At 40.2% G+C, this 17,209-nt stretch overlaps 1 protein-coding gene across 2 annotated transcripts in view; it reads right to left on the bottom strand.

Annotated features, from left to right (window-relative positions):
• mfge8b (milk fat globule EGF and factor V/VIII domain containing b) overlaps nt 1–13,590 on the bottom strand; it is a 43,168-nt gene extending 29,578 nt beyond the window's left edge. The window contains exon 1 of one of the 2 annotated variants that reach the window (XM_029758299.1): nt 13,380–13,590. In XM_029758299.1, the coding sequence (XP_029614159.1) occupies nt 13,380–13,461 (82 nt within the window). In that variant the 5' untranslated portion in view covers nt 13,462–13,590. The remainder of the gene's footprint in view (nt 1–13,379) is intronic. The other variant, XM_029758300.1, reaches the window with a different exon arrangement.
• Nucleotides 13,591–17,209: the final 3,619 nt, after the last annotated feature.

Here is a 17,209-nt window from a genome sequence, read left to right as displayed (position 1 = left end):
GTGCCATTTGGTACGAAGCAACAACAAAAAAATACCCTGAGCCACAGCCACATGACTCTAATCAGGAAGTACACAGGTTGAAACAAAGAGAGTGGATTTGAGTTCACTGAGGGATCAGCAGCTTGGGATATAAGGCAGGCAGAAACACTCCTGACTCACGTTAACTCCATAATGAGGGGTGCGAGTTAGCAAGGCTAGGTATTTGGTATTTTATTAGGATCCCCATTAGCTGTTGCAAAACCAGCAGCTACTCCTTCCTAGGGTCCATACAAAACATGACATAATACAGAACATTAGACAACAGCTCAAGGATAGAACAACAAAATGTAAAAATGCCACCCATAGACTACATATCAATACTGTACATACACACAAAATATTGAGGTCAAATAGGGGAGAGGCGCTGTACCGTGAGGTGTTGCTTTATATGTTATTTTTAAACCAGGTTTGATGTTCATTTGAGCAATAGGAGATGGAAGGGAGTTCCATGCAATAATGGCTCTGCATAATACTATACGCTTTCTTGAATTTGTTATGGATTTGGGGACTGTGAAAAGACCCCTGGTGGCAAATCTGTGGTGGTAAGTGACTATGCAAACAATTTGGGATTGTCAACACAAATGTTTCTTATGAAAATAATCAACTTTTAGCCAAGAGAGACTGGCATGCATAGTATTTATATTATCCCTCTGATTACAATGAAGAGCAAGACGTGCTGCTCTGTTCTGGGCCAGCTGCAGCTTAACTAGGTCTTTTACTTTGCAGCACTTATCTTGATTATTATCCAGTCATGTGGTTAAGACAAAACTAGAGCCTGCAGGACTTCGGAGTGTGGTGTCAAAAAAGCAAGGCATCCCTTTATTATGGACAGACCTCTCTCCATGTTTTAACCATGACAGTTTTTCTTCATCAATCTACGCACAATACCTCATGACAAACCAAAAACAGGTTTCTAGAAATGTTTGCAAATGTATTAAAAATAAAAAAGCTGAAATATCATATTTACATAAGTATTCAGACCCTTTACTCAGTACTCCCACTCCTCCGGCGTTCGACGTCACCAGTTTACTAACCACCGGTCCTGGCAACGATCATTACGCGCACCTGGTATCAAGCATTACGCACCTGCGCTCCATTACCTCACTCATTACCTCCCCTTTATCTGGCACTCCCTTAGGTTCATTCCCCAGGCAATATTGACAATGTGTTTCATGTCCGTACGCTTCTCTTGTATTGGTCCATGTTCCGTTTATTATTAAACTCCCCTGCTGATTTTGTACGTACTGACAAAGAAATGATCAGTCTATAATTTTAATGGTAGGTTTATTTGAACAGTGAGAGACAGAATAACAACAACAAAAATCCAGAAAAACGCATGTCAAAAATGTTATAAATTGATTTGCATTTTAATGAGGGAAATAACTATTTGACCCCCTATCAATCAGAAAGATTTCTGGCTCCCAGGTGTCTTTTATACAGGTAACGAGCTGAGATTAGGAACACACTCTTGAAGGGAGTGCTCCTAATCTCAGTTTGTTACCTGTATAAAAAGACACCTGTCCACAGAACCAATCAATCAGATTCCAAACTCTCCGCCATGGCCAAGACCAAAGAGCTCTCCAAGGATGTCAGGGACAAGATTGTAGACCTACAGAAGGCTGGAATGGGCTACAAGACCATCGCCAAGCAGCTTGGTGAGAAGGTGACAACAGTTGGTGCGATTATTCGCAAATGGAAGAAACACAAAAGATCTGTCAATCTCCCTCGGCCTGGGGCTCCATGCAAGATCTCACCTCGTGGAGTTGCAATGATCATGAGAACGGTGAGGAATCAGCCCAGAACTACACGGGAGGATCTTGTCAATGATCTCAAGGCAGCTGGGACCATAGTCACCAAGAAAACAATTAGTAACACACTACGCCGTGAAGGACTGAAATCCTGCAGCGCCCGCAAGGTCCCCCTGCTCAAGAAAGCACATATACATGCCCGTCTGAAGTTTGCCAATGAACATCTGAATGATTCACAGGACAACTGGGTGAAAGTGTTGTGGTCAGATGAGACCAAAATGGAGCTCTTTGGCATCAACTCAACTCGCCATGTTTGGAGGAGGAGGAATGCTGCCTATGACCCCAAGAACACCATCCCCACCGTCAAACATGGAGGTGGAAACATTATGCTTTGGGGGTGTTTTTCTGCTAAGGGGACAGGACAACTTCACCGCATCAAAGGGACGATGGACGGGGCCATGTACCGTCAAATCTTGGGTGAGAACCTCCTTCCCTCAGCCAGGGCATTGAAAATGGGTCGTGGATGGGTATTCCATCATGACAAATGACCCAAAACACACGGCCAAAGCAACAAAGGAGTGGCTCAAGAAGAAGCACATTAAGGTCCTGGAGTGGCCTAGCCAGTCTCCAGACCTTAATCCCATAAAAATAAATCTGTGGAGGGAGCTGAAGGTTCGAGTTGCCAAACGTCAGCCTCGAAACCTTAATGACTTGGAGAATATCGGCAACGAGGAGTGGGACAAAATCCCTCCTGAGATGTGTGCAAACCTGGTGGCCAACTACAAGAAACGTCTGACCTCTGTGATTGCCAACCAAGTACTAAGGTTTTGCCACCAAGTACTAAGTCATGTTTTGCAGAGGGGTCAAATACTTATTTCCCTCATTAAAATGCAAATCATTTTATAACATTTTTGGCATGCGTTTTTCTGGATTTTTTTGTTGTTATTCTGTCTCTCACTGTTCAAATAAACCTACTATTAAAATTATAGACTGATAATTTCTTTGTCAGTGGGCAAACGTACAAAATCAGCAGGGGATCAAATACTTTTTTCCTTCACTGTATGTATTCACCCTTTGCTATGAAGCCCCTAAATAAGATCTGGTGCAACCAATTACATTCAGAAGTCACTTAATTAGTTAAATAAAGTGTCTGAATACTTATGTAAATAAAGGTATGTTTTTAAATTTTTAATACATTTGCAAAAATGTTTAAAAAATAATAATAAAATGTGCTTTGTCATTATGGGGTATTGTGTGTAGATTTTAAATGTAATCCATTTTAGAATACGGCTGTGACGTAACAATGTGGAAAATGGCAAAGGGTCTAAATACTTTCCGAATGCCCTGTATATAATGCTGTATAGACTGTCTGAGGTCTGTGTTCAAGAGTCACTCCAGATTAATCTGCTGCTGAGAGGATCAAACTCACATGCTAACTACACCAGTCACGCGTGTGCATCTGCCATCGCAAGCATTTTGATTTTCACCATCCACGCAAGATGAAATCATGACATGCAGGTTAAAATATAATTTTTCACCGGCCATGCATAAGATCCTCTTTTTAGCTGGTTCTTTGAAGAATTTTGACCTGGACGAAATTGTGTGTTTATATACTCTGACGCTTAATCCACAGATAAAAAGGGAAACCTAGTTAGTTATCTTAAATGAATCTCTCCTTGTTTTGTCTTTAAAACATCCACGTGGGTTTGTAGCTTCCTGATATCCAATAAGGAGGGGACTTGCAGCACATTTCAAATAGAACTAAGTTATATTTTAGCGTTTGGCTACTCAGATGCTCATTCACATGCACAAGCGGTGTAGGTGAAATGATTTAATATCATGTATATGTACATTCTTTTTCAATGCTCGTGCACACAACGTGGCCAGTGAAGTTTGCATGTCAGGCTGCTTGGGCCAACAGACACCAACAGGGGTGATCGCATTAGAAAGGCAGGTGGAAAACAAAAACAGACTAACTGAAGACAGTGGCATCATTTAAAAAGGCCTGGGACTGTTTACGCCAGCCAGGTTCCCTACAAACTCCCCGGAGTGGTCCATTTGAGGACACTTAGAAGGCCGGGAGGGGAGGGCAGGAGAAGGTTGTTGTCACGCTGTTGCAATAGAATTACCAGGCTTAATTCGCTAAGAACAGAATGCGCCTAGACATAAGTGGGCAGTCTTCTAATTGAATTGATGTGCAAGAACATCCACTGCAGACAAAGTTTATTATTGCTGTGTGTGTACGTTCAATAACAAAATGTGCAGTTAGTGCATTAGTAAGCACATCATGCTATGCAACCAAGGGCAAAATCAAGTCTCCTATAAAAAGGCAGTCGAGGACACTCAAGTTATCATCAAGCATGGCATGAAGCTAAATCAGGGGTATAAACAAAATGATAAACTGGCTGGTTCGAGCCCTGAATGCTGTTTGGCTGACAGCCGTGGTATATCAGACCGTATACCACGGGTATGAGAAAATATTTATTTATCTATATATTGGTAACCAGCTTATAACAACAATAAGGCACCTCATGGGTTTGTGGTATATGGCCAATATACCACGGCTAAGGGCTGTATCCAGACACTCCGTGGTATATCTTCAGTTTCTTGGCAATTTCTCGCATGGAATAGCCTTCATTTCTCAGAACAAGAATAGACTGACGAGTTTCAGAAGAAAGTTATTTGTTTCTGGCCATTTTGAGCCTGTAATCGAACCCACAAACGCTGATGCTCCAGATACTCAACTAGTCTAAAGAAAGCCAGTTTGATTGCTTCTTTAAAAATCAGCACAACAGTTTTCAGCAGTGCTAACATAATTGCAAAAGGGTTTTCTTATGATCAAGTTAGCTAATCCAAGTTTATCATTTTAAAAGGCTAACACAACGTGCCATTGGAACACAGGAGTGATGGTTGCTGATAATGGGCCTCTGTACGCCTATGTAGATATTCCATTAAAAAAAATCTGCCGTTACCAGCTATAATAGTCATTTAAAACACTAACAATGTCTACACTGTATTTCTGATCAATTTGATCAGATAGGAACCGGGGACACTTCAGGGTCGTATTCGTTAGGCACCAAAAAAGAAGAAAACATTCTGAAATGGTGGGACTATACCTGAAAGAAACACTTATTTTTCTTGCTACATTGTATCCTAATGAATACAACCCTGATGTGTGACAGAGTCCAATTCATTCCTATGTGTGTGTGACATAGATTTCTTAGAGGCCTTGCCAGGCCTAACATGAGTATTACCGTAAGCCTAGGAATGCTACAGCTGCAGGTGAGATTTAAGTAATCTGCAGACACTTCTCTGAGCCATCTGTCATCCAAAAATAAACAACTTATATAAATACACATAAAAAGCAATTCTCAGACATAGGCTAACTCACGTAGTCTAGAGTACTGTAGCTTCTATGAACTTCATGTTATTGGCATAGCCTTATCGCCAAGTCTGAATGACTACCATTTCTACTTGTTACACTTCAGATGGTGTATAAATCACTGTTCCGGAACTGTTCTAGTCAAGTGAGTCGCTTTGCTGGCCACAAAAGGATGCTGCGAAGTTTGAATTGAGTTTGGCTGCATGTATCAGATCATAGGATGGCATTTAAAATATTTAACACAACAGATTGGAAAGTGGGACGAACGACACCGAGGCCCAAATTGGAATGTTCCATTTTGCAAAGAAAGATTGATTAGCCGGTCGCTATTAAAAATGGATACGAGGCCCTCGGAAAGAGTTGACATTAAACGTGAAGTCATCAGAACAAAAATGAGACGGGTCCCCAAAGGCAGGACCCTACTGGCACTGCAGATGGCAAAGGCTATGGCAGGCTGCAGCTTTTTGAATGGTTCATAGGACACACGTGCACACACACACACACACACACACACACACGAGTCGAGCATTTGGCCCTGCATCCAGCTATATTTAGCCCTGGTTCTCTCAGCTGCCCCGTGTGGTCTTGTTGTGAGAAAAAGTAAGCCTCAGCATGACACAAATCATGGCTTTGCGCTTCCCTTACCACAACACTGACCAGCGACTTGACCCAGCACAAAGCTTGACCCAGCTAACAATTCTAGGGAGAGAGAATGTTGTTTTTTTGTAATGTTACCCTGATGTTTGAGTGTCCAGTTTTCCGTTAGTTAGGGGAACATGCTATACATGTTAGCAAAAACCTCCTGAGAACCTATTTAGCATGTTTAAGCGTTAGAGTTAGGAGAACATTCCCTTAATGTCAAACAGAACTTGAAAAATGTATTTAGGGACATCACTGGAACTAGACAAAAACCTCCATGGGGCTATGCCAGAACGCCCTGCTTTAAACAGTTCCCATGAAACGTGTCTAGAACATTCATATCTTATATTCTGAGAACATGGCAGTTTCTGTATAAGTTTGGCATGATGTTGATGCAATATTCTTCTAACGCCCAGAAACTGGATTATTCTTGCAACGTTCCAATGAAACCATACAACCGACCCAAACCATACAGTGCTGACTCTGATATTTTATTTTCACATTATCCTTTCTAGCAACTATTGTGGATGTACAGTATAACCAGGCCAGCCAAGTACAGTTCTGATAGTGTAAATCTGCATTAGTTACAGCATTGAATCTTACTCTGAGCCTTCCCAATCGAACCTACCCCTAACAAAACCCCAGAAAACCTGCCTTAGGGAAGAGCTGAAGGTTCTGGGAACTATCTTTGTAAACATTTTGTATGACACCTCTAGGGCTGGATGCAGACCAAAACAGTGGCTCTTCCTTGCCTCCCTGTCCCTCTCACTGGTGCAGCAGGGCTGCTGGTGGTATAGTAACATGGTGAGAGTTAAGTGTGGAAAGTATAGGGACAATGCATGGCTGGCGCAAGTATTTCCCAGACTTCTTGGCTAAATTCTGTATGTGCCATGCATGGCCTTCACCGGCCACATCCAGAGAAGTGACTCAATATATTTGTCCTATAGCCCAACCAACCGCAAGATGGCAGTATTATTAATTTTACGTTGTTTGTCAACTGACATTGCTCGTCCATATATTTATACTAATTCCATTAGATAGTGTGTATTGTTAGATATTACTTGCTAGATATTACTGCACTGTTGGAGCTAGAAACACAAGCATTTCGCTACACCAACAATAACATCTGCTAAAACACGTGCATGTGACAAATAAAATTTGATTTGATCATAAGTCTGACTTTAATGTGTCCAGGCGACAATACACTCATGTCCCGGTTCATACATTTATAGTAATTTTATTTATTTAACCTTAATTTAACATAACATCCTCCATTCAGGCTGCAAAGTTGGCGGTTTCCTCCTTAACTGGATTTAATGGTTCGTTGATGGGAAAAAAAGGGAAAATATGCATATTATCTTTATAAATAATACATAAAAAAAGATCCACCACTATGCTAATCTACACCTGGATGTTGTGCACCGCATTCAACCAATCAGGTAGCAGCACTGTTTTTTCACCCCTGATCTGTTTCAAAATAAAAGTGGCGCTTATTTATTTGTATTTTTTTTATTTAACCTTTATTTAGAACAAATTCCTATTTACAATGACGGCCTACCGGGGAAGTGGGTTAACTGCCTTGTTCAGGGGCAGAACAACAGACTTTTACCTTGTCAGCTCAGGGATTCGATCCAGCAACCTTTTGGTTACTGGCCCAACGCGCTAACCACTAGGCTACCTGCCACCCCCTAATGGTAGCCATGTTAATGACATGTATTGGAACTCGTTTTAGAGTAGAACGAGATTTAGAGTATAATACATGTATTTTTCAGCCCAGATGCAATTAATGTATTGTTTACAGGTTTATTAAATGACATGTTCATAAACTTGTGCAAAGTCTAATTAACAGTCAATAAATAATATCAATTAAAAAAAAATCATTAACACCAAATATCAGTGCTTTGGCTTTGAGATATGTGTATTTACAGCTGCTAGCCTTAGCCTAGGAAGAAAATAATGAGTTTGACTACATTTTAGGGCAGGGACTTTCTCTTAAAATGAATATAGCTAAATTACACTGTATATATATATATATATATATATATATATATATGTGTGTGCAGTATTTAAAGCGAGTGTAAATGAGATCTGAGAAAAGCATATGGGCAATTCCGTAACAGAATCATGTTGAGATGCAGATTTTTCAAACCGTCATTGTTACAAAACTTTGCATCTTCACTGTTCTTCAAGTAAACTGTGTTTTTGTAAAATTTTCGGTGGAAATTGTTAAAAGTAGTCCGTTTGCATAGACTTGTATGATTTAGTATTGGACGGTATACCGAAACTTTGGTACTAGAACATGAAAAACAGAACTAGAATTTATTTTTATTTTTTTTACTTTCGTAGGCTACTTCTGTCAAATGTGTTTCACATCGTCTACTGATTGAGAGAGGATCAAGTCTGTCTATTATCGGCGCAGTTGATGCGTCCCTTTATAGCACGAGAGCAACGTGCCTGCTCCACATACTCATGCTAGAGCTAGCCTTTCCTGAGTAACCACTGCACTCACTGGGAGTCTGGGCTGCATCATGTTAGCTCCCCACTCATGTTGCACTGAGCACACTTGAATTATACAAACACGGCATGTAAAAATGTTGCAACTATTAAATACTGGTTTGCAAAACAACTTGTATTACAGGCTAGAACACTCTACAATGCAAGACTGAAAATACCGGTTGCTTCCAGCTTTGTAGGCTACCTTTCCTTGCTAGCTTACAGCTGAAGCTAACATCAACTCATCATTGATTAATTCATGCATACATTGTCACACCCTGATCTGTTTCACCTGTCTTTGAGTTTGTCTCCACCCACCTGCAGGTCACACCCATCTTTCCATTATCCACTGTGTATTTATACCGGTGTCCTCGGTTTGTCTATTGCCAGTTCGTCTTGTCAGGTCTTACCAGCGTTCTTTCCCGCCTTCCTGTTTCTCTAGTTCTGTTTCCTAATTTTTCCCAGTTCTGACCATTCTGCCTGCCCTGACCCTGCCTGCTGTCCTGTACCTGCCTGACTCTGATCACAAACCTATGCCTGCCCTTGACTTGCCCCGTGTTTCTAATAAATAAATCGGAGAACTGTACTATCCGACTCCCATGTCTGCATCTGGGTCATATCCTGAGTTGTGATATACATGGCTTTCTCTGAAAAATGTAAAAAAAAAAGAGTCAAATGTAACGATAAACTCAAAAGATCTGGCTGGATCAAGTTCCATTTTGTGACTTGGCTTAATTTTTTGCTATGGTATCGTTTTGGTATTGTGATGTTTTTTTGACATGTGAGCTAGTATGCCCAACGTGAAAAATGCTAGGTCAAACGCCCCCTTGTGAGTGTTGCAGCCGACTTGGCCCACTCAAGATAACATGCTACGGATCAATGAAATCAGGCTGGTTTAGACACAAAAGAATGACCAAGCTTGCTAGTAATACAGTACTATAAAGCTGTCATTTACAATCAACGATGTAGATATGATCACAAGTGGTCCGATTTTCATTTTGTCAAAAGGAATGGAGCTAAGTTTTGTCCATTCCTAACAATATTCACACTTTTATCACCGATGCAATTTGCTTACCTTGATTGGTGGTTATTAGCTGGCCAAAATAACAGTATTCCATTCATTTATGCAGTTCAGATTTATTTCGATTTTAGGTAGTAATCAATCGATATCCTATTGTAAACTTGTTGGAAGTGAGAGGCAGCTTTAGTCATCTTCCATCCTTTTTGAGCCGCATCCTATTTCTTGCTACGCCCTGCCACTTGTCTTCACTCCCCTCAAAGATGTAAAATCATTGGATAGGTGTAGATTAAATGTCTACCAATACAGTTACACCAATCCATTGCTTTTAAATCTTTGAGGGGGTGTGAACAGGCGAGAAGGGGTGAGAATTGAGATTGGGCTCCTGTCATCCTATAGTAGCCTAGCGCACGCAGTCTTCCCGCTGTCTCAGTCATCAATAATCTTTAACAGCTGACTCAGATAAATAGCGATAAATAGCGAGATAAATATCAATGTGGCTATTAGTTGTCATTACTAAGTAGTTGTCATTACTATGAGTAATGGTGCCAGTACGCTCTGAATTACCAGCAAATCAATTATTATTTTACGATTGGTCCCAACGATGGTCAACAAAATGAGGAATCCAATCCAGTCACCTCATCATGAAGAGATCATCTTCAACTAGGAGCAAGCAAGGTAAGCAAGCTAGTTAAGTACACAACTTCATTAGCTTAACCGCTAGGCTACCTACCTGCCCTTCGAGCAGAGCAGGAAGGCCCATTGCCCTAACACAGACACAGCGTGTACACATCTTGCTCCAGAGCAAGTGCTGTTCTTCCTTCAGACAAACATTCATAAAAAAAATGTGCTCATTTGCACAATATCTCTAGTTCACATTCGTTTGTTAATTTCCAAACTCACCAAGTAGCTACGACCTACACTCATAACTTCATGAGCTGGATTGCCTGTCTCTGCAATTAGTTTGTGGTCATTGGCCTATTTAGCTTGCAGCCTCTATGGAAATTCGCTAGTACTTTTGCTAATTTTGTTAGCATTCTGGTAATAGACGCCAATGGGCTTTTTTAGCAGCCCCTTGTGTACTAAAACGGTAATAGGGAGAGGTTGAAAATGTCAGAAAGACACTTGCCAGCTGTTCAGCGCATGCTCTGCATACGTGTCCTGATAATCCGTCTGTCCCTACAGCCTTGTGAATGTTAACCTGTTTAAAAAGGTCTTACTTACATCGACTAAGGCGAGTGTGATCACACAGCCATCCGGAACAGCTGGTGCTCTCATGCATGGTTCAGTGTTGCTTGCGTCGAAGCAAGCACAGAAGACATTTGGCTAGTCTGGTAGGATCGCGTCACTGGGCAGCTCGTGGCTGGCTTTCCCTTTGTAATCTGTGCTGGTTTGCAAGCCCTGCCACATCTGATGAGCGTCAGCACTGATTATATTGGCATATTAGGATTCGATCTTAGTCCTGTATTGATGCTTGCCTGTTTTATGGCTCGTCGGAGGTCGTAGTGGGATTTCTTGTAAACGTCCGGATTAGTATCCCACTCCTTGAAAGCAGCAGCTCTAGATTTTAGCTCAGTGTGGATGTTGCCTGTAATCCATGGTTTCTGGTTGGGATATGTACAGTCAGTTGGGATATGTACGTACAGTCACTGATGTGGTAAACTTAATGCCATCGGATGAATCCCAGAACATATTCCAGTCTGTGCTAGCGAAAATAGTCTTGTAGCTTAGCATCTGCTTCATCGGACAACTTCTGTATTGAGGGCGTGCGTCTCTGATACTTCCTGTTTTGAGTTTTTGCTTGTAAGCAGGAATCAGGATATAGTTATGATCAGATTTCCCAAATGGAGGGCAAGGGAGAGCTTTGTATGCAATTCTGTGTGTGGAGTAAAGGGGATTTAGAGTTTGTGTGTGTGTGTGTGTGTGCGCGTAAAACATTTGGGTCTTCGTGACAATTTACTTTCTTGTGGACCCAAATAAATAAGACTGATAAAGCACGTGAAACATGTTGTTTTCTTCCCTTCGGGGTAAGATGGTGAAGATTGGGTAGGCTCCTGGATCTGGTGGCCAGTTTTGGAACCAAGGTGGTTTTCACCATGGAGCACTCAGCTAAAGTGTGTGTGTCACTGACAGTCTCTCCCTCAGACACACAAACACAGAGAGAAAGACAGGACATCTAATGATCACAATCAATTAGCTAAAATTATGGAGTTGTCAGTAAACTTTTATGAATGATGATCTAAGGAGTTTGCGTTAGAGATCCCTTTGTGTTTGTCAGAGAGAGAGAGACACGGTCAAATTCATTAATATCAATATGAATTAAATCCTTCCTGCCCACTGCCATTGGGGTCTTTTGCACACTAGTACTCTACTATTTTACTTGCCTCACTACATATTTATGTTTTGTGTGATTGTCTTGTTGTGAGTATTTGTATTGTTTTTACTATTCCTGTATGACAAACTAATTTCATCTTATCTCTCAGCAGATGAGATTGTTCCACCTGGCCATGGAGATGTCAGCAACTCATTCCAGTACCTTTTCCTGCAAGCTGAACTTCAATTATTGTCATTATTTTGGTCCTTATTTCTGCGATCTTTCCTGCCATCCAGGGTTGTCTATTTAGTGTTTACTTTTAAGGATTTGTTGTTTACTGTTCATAATCACACTGAAATGTAAAATTATCCAACTTACATATATTTATATATTATTGTTCAGTGTAATAATTAGTTATAGTAATGGTTATTTAATACAAACACCAGCAGTTGCAGTGAGTGTTGGTGTTTCTCTCATGCCTTTCAATGCAGTTTGAATTCAACGGAATAGAATCTTTGAATGTGGTTCTCACTTCTTACTTTTTGACTGAAGCACACTTTAAAAGCACATAACTTGGGTTCTGGTAAAGATAGCTCAGTGATTTATACAGATCTGGATTGGGGACAGTGTGTAGTTTGAAGAAGAAACAAATGCCACCAGGGAAATGGTTTTCCCATACGTCCTTTCTATTCATCCACGCATGTCCTGGATGCAAAGTCCTTTCTATTCATCCACACATGTCCTGGATGCAAAGTCCTTTCTATTCATCCACACATGTCCTGGATGCAAAGTCCTTTCTATTCATCCACACATGTCCTGGATGCAAAGTCCTTTCTATTCATCCACACATGTCCTGGATGCAAAGTCCTTTCTATTCATCCACACATGTCCTGGATGCAAAGTCCTTTCTATTCATCCACACATGTCCTGGATGCGAAGAAAGCAGAGTGCCAACGGCATAAAGATGGGACATGGGCAAACATAATGGGCACTACTGTGAGGAGCACTTTGAACAAAATGCCCTTAGGTGTTAGTTATTTCATGCAGAGGTTTTTATACCTAATCCGAAGAAATCCAAAGAAATGCTTATGTTATCTTTATACCTATAGAATGACAATTAGCCTAGTTGGTTGATATGGAAATGCTTTTTTAAGCACTGTTGCTACAGAGGGAGTGAATAAAATTAGATTAGCCACGTCAATCACACTTAACCAAGCACTAGATAACAACAACTGTGTTCAACACTGTCCATTGCATGTTGTTAAGTTAAATACTAAAAACAACAAAAATGTACATATATACACACACACACACACACACACACACACACACACACACACACACATATATATATATATATATATATATATATATAAATAAAAATTCCATGCAGGAATGTATTCCCATGCCTCACTCAAGGACCTCTCCAAATTCCCAAAACAGGAATGAGGTGTTACTTTGGGTAACTGAATTGGTTGTGCCACTTATGCCAGCCTTGGAATGTCCAGTTTATACCCACACACTGTAGAAAAATAAAATAGCAATTGCGTAGGGAAAAGGACACCGCTTTCCAATGTGTGTGTGTGTGTATAAATATATATATATATATAGTGGTGTCATCATGCGAATATATATACTCGCATGACACCACTGCTCAATATCCACCTCGGACCGACACACCGTGTGCTCAGCGCATTATAAAAGGCTTAAACTAGGTTAACTGTAAACAAAACAAAAACAACTTACCATTCACTGTGGAAATGGCACCAACCAGAAAACAAACTACAAAGAGTGGTATGGAGAACGCGAAACGAATTTGGTTCTTCATTGTGGCTTCTTTCACTCTCTCTTTGAACTCTTGGGACAAAAACACAGCTGCTCCGTGTGGTGTTGCTGCGTTGGTTGGCGAGATTGAAAGATAGGCGGTGTCAGAGTGAGAGCGTGTGTATCTCTGCTTTCATCCAATTAAATTCTGTTTCATAATTGTAAGCCCTCCCTGGGGGTGTGATTTGAAAAACGGTTTAAAGTAAATATAGCACCGTGAAAAGGCTTGGGGTGTAACTGTCAGAGTAGTGATGCGTTATTGATACATAATTATGTATCCTATAAAAAACTGTTCAGTTAGGAAGTAAGGTATGATAAAAAAACTGTTCAGTTAGGAAGTAAGGTATGATAAAAAAACTGTTCAGTTAGGAAGTAAGGTATGATAAAAAAACTGTTCAGTTAGGAAGTAAGGTATGATAAAAAAACTGTTCAGTTAGGAAGTAAGGTATGATATAAAAACTGTTCAGTTAGGAAGTAAGGTATGATAAAAAAAAACTGTTCAGTTAGGAAGTAAGGTATGATCAACTGCCATTTTTTTTTTTTTACCAGCCAGGGATTTGGTGGAATGATATTTCCCTTCACACATTATAATGGCATGGAATAGTATGGAATGGGAATAGCATGGAACGGAACAGACAGTGGTGGAAAAAGTACCCAAATGTCATACTTGAGTAAAAGGAAAGGTTCCTTAATTGAAATGACTCACGTAAAAGTGAAAGTCACCCAGTAAAATACTACTTGAGTAAAAGTTTAAAACCAAGTATTTAGTTTAAAATACACTTAAGTATCAAAAGTAAATGTAATTGGTAAAATATACTTAAGCATCAAAAGTAAAAGTATAAAAAAAAATCAGATTCATTATATTAAGCAAACCTGAGGGCACCATTGTCTTGCTTATTTCATTTGTGGCTAGCTAGGGGCACACTCCAAAAATCAGACATAATTTACAATGAAGCATTTGTGTTCATTTAGCCCACCAGATCAGAGGCAGCAGGGATAACCAGCGATGTTCTCTTGATAAGTGTGTGAATTGGACCCCTTTGCTGTCCTGCTAAGCATTTGAAAAGTACTTTTGGGTGTCTCCGAAAAGGTATGGAGTAAAAAGTACATTAATATCTTTAGGAATGGTGTGAAGTAAAAGCAAAAGTTGTCAATAATATCAATAGTAAAGTACAGATACCCCCCAAAAATATAAAGCAGTACTTGAAAGTAGATTTACTTAGTTACTTTACACCACTGGGAACAGAACATAATGGAATGGGTGGAACAGGAGATTAGATCAAATCCTAACAGAACAGAATAATATAGAAAGAAATAGAATAGAAGAGAAATAGATACTTGATTGTCCATTTGGCTAGAACTGAATAAATCTTGAGTGCCAATCAATTAATGATGGAAAGGTGAAAACATTGTCATTATAAAAAATAAACAATGTTTATGTAATGCTCGTCGAATGTGTTTTGTAGCTGATAAACTAGGTGTGGTTACAAACCAACTTTTGACTCAAATGTGGCTTATAGGCCTCCCGAGTGGCGCAGTGGTCTAAGGCACTAGCTGTGCCACTAAAGATTCTGGGTTCGAGTCCAGGCTCTGTCGCAGCCGGCCCGACCGGGAGGCCCATGGAGCGGCGCACAATTGGCCCAGCGTTGTTAGGGGAGGGTTTGGCCGGCAGGGATGTCCTTGTCTCATTGTGCACTAGTGACTCCTGTGGTGGGCTGGGCACAGTGCACGCTGATACTGTCGCCAGGTGTACGGTGTTTCCTCTGACACATTGGTGGCTTCTGGGTTGGATGGGCATTGTGTCAAGAAGCAGTGCGGCTTGGTTGGGTTGTGTTTCGGAGGATGCATGGCTCTCAACCTTTGTCTGTACAGGAGTTGGAGCGATGAGACAAGACTGTAACTACTACCAATTCGACACCATGAAATTGGGGAGAAAAAAGGGGTGAAAATACAAACAAAAAAAGTGGCTTATAACATTACCTCCATATATACACCACAATATTGTTGAAAGACCATGTTGTTTTCCAAGATTTAGTCTGAGATGTTTACTTTTGCAGAATCTGTGGATAATTTTTTTAATCTCTTGTGAGGGAGTGCTAGAGAAGTCATACCAACCAACCAGTAAGTAGAAATTGTCATTTGCTGGTGGTGGGTCTAACTAACTACTCTACACACACACCTACACATACACACACACACACACTATAAGACTGAGTGTGGGTGTTATTCGGGCTGAGATCCATCCGTGGGGTCAGAGGTGATTTGTGTGTTGATAGAGTAAGTGGGTGTAAGTAACCTGAACTCAATATGTTCTCTCTCTGTTCTTATTATTATTTTGTGTGTGTACATTATTAACGGTAAATGTAACATTTTGAGATCCAATCTTTACTAGAAAACATGTTTGAGATACGTGAGCCAGCCAGCACATAACGTTCTGAGACTTATATGTTTCTTAAAGCTTGGGATAGTGCGATTGTCCTATGGTTATTTTGCATACAACCTTCCCACAACGTTCTGGGAATTGTGAAAGCTACCCAGGTAGCACATAACACTCTGAGAACCATATTTTTCTCAGGTTGGAATTTCAGTACTTCTGCATAATGTTTCCTTCAGGTTTCCTCATGGTTTTATTTAAAGCAATGTTCTCAAATTGTTCCGAGAATGTTAAGAAACAACATTCTTCTGTTGGAATTTCAGTACTTCAGCATAACATTTTCTGCAGGTTTCCTCATGGTTCTATTTAAAATCATTTTCTCAGAACATTCAGAGAACACAATCATTTTTTTTAACCTTTATTTAACTAGGCAAGTCAGTTAAGAACAATTCTTATTTTCATTGACGGCCTAGGAACAGTGGGTTATCTGCCTTGTTCAGGGGCAGAAAACAGTTTTTTACTTTGTCAGCTCGGGGATTCAATCTTGCAACCTTTCGGTTACTAGTCCAACGCTCTAACCACTAGGCTACTTGCCGCCCCAGGGGTAAGCAAATGGGTAATGATTAATGGGTAAGCAAATTAATTTCCTATCTGTACTTGGAGTTCAAAACAGTTAACCCAAACTAAGATAGCAGTGTTATTAAAAGTCTTATTAAAACATATTCTCAGAACGTTATTTAATTACCTTCAAATAACCTATCATTTTCATTCTTAGAACATTAATAAAACCTCCCAGGAAACTTTCAGGGAACCATAATAAAACGTTCTCAGAACCTCCATGCAACCTAAAAATGAACTTTCCAAGAACAGGCAAAATTTTCCCTTCTCAGAACATTTAAAAAACATTCTGTTTTACCGGTCAGGATACGTATGGCTTTGTTCCCAGAACCAATGGGAAACCAAAAATGTACTTTCTCACAACTTCCAAGGATCTAAATGTGCTAGCTGGGAAGAGTCCATACCAGCTGTAAGACTCTCTGATATACTCATTCTAAAAAATAACCAATGGTAATAACCAATAACCCACCATTTCTATTAATAGAATTGCTAAGTACATTTTGATTGACTGACACATACATTACATTCCCTGACACCACATTGACTGACATCACCATTTACTGTAACCTAGTAACTGGTAGAGTTCTGATCTAAAAATAGATTTCTCAAAACATTACCATTGTGGAAGGGATTTGGTGCATTTTCCAGTACAATGCTCTCCAGTAAAGCACTTTGAAGACCCCTTATAATAACTTCAAACGTATTCCTGATCTCTCCTGTAGTAGGCCTATGATATGAACGCTCCATATGCTCCTCAATA

The sequence above is a fragment of the Salmo trutta genome, chromosome 7 (assembly GCF_901001165.1).
Source record: "Salmo trutta chromosome 7, fSalTru1.1, whole genome shotgun sequence".
Lineage (NCBI taxonomy): Eukaryota > Metazoa > Chordata > Actinopteri > Salmoniformes > Salmonidae > Salmo > Salmo trutta.
This window is presented reverse-complemented; position numbering and strand designations above follow the sequence as displayed.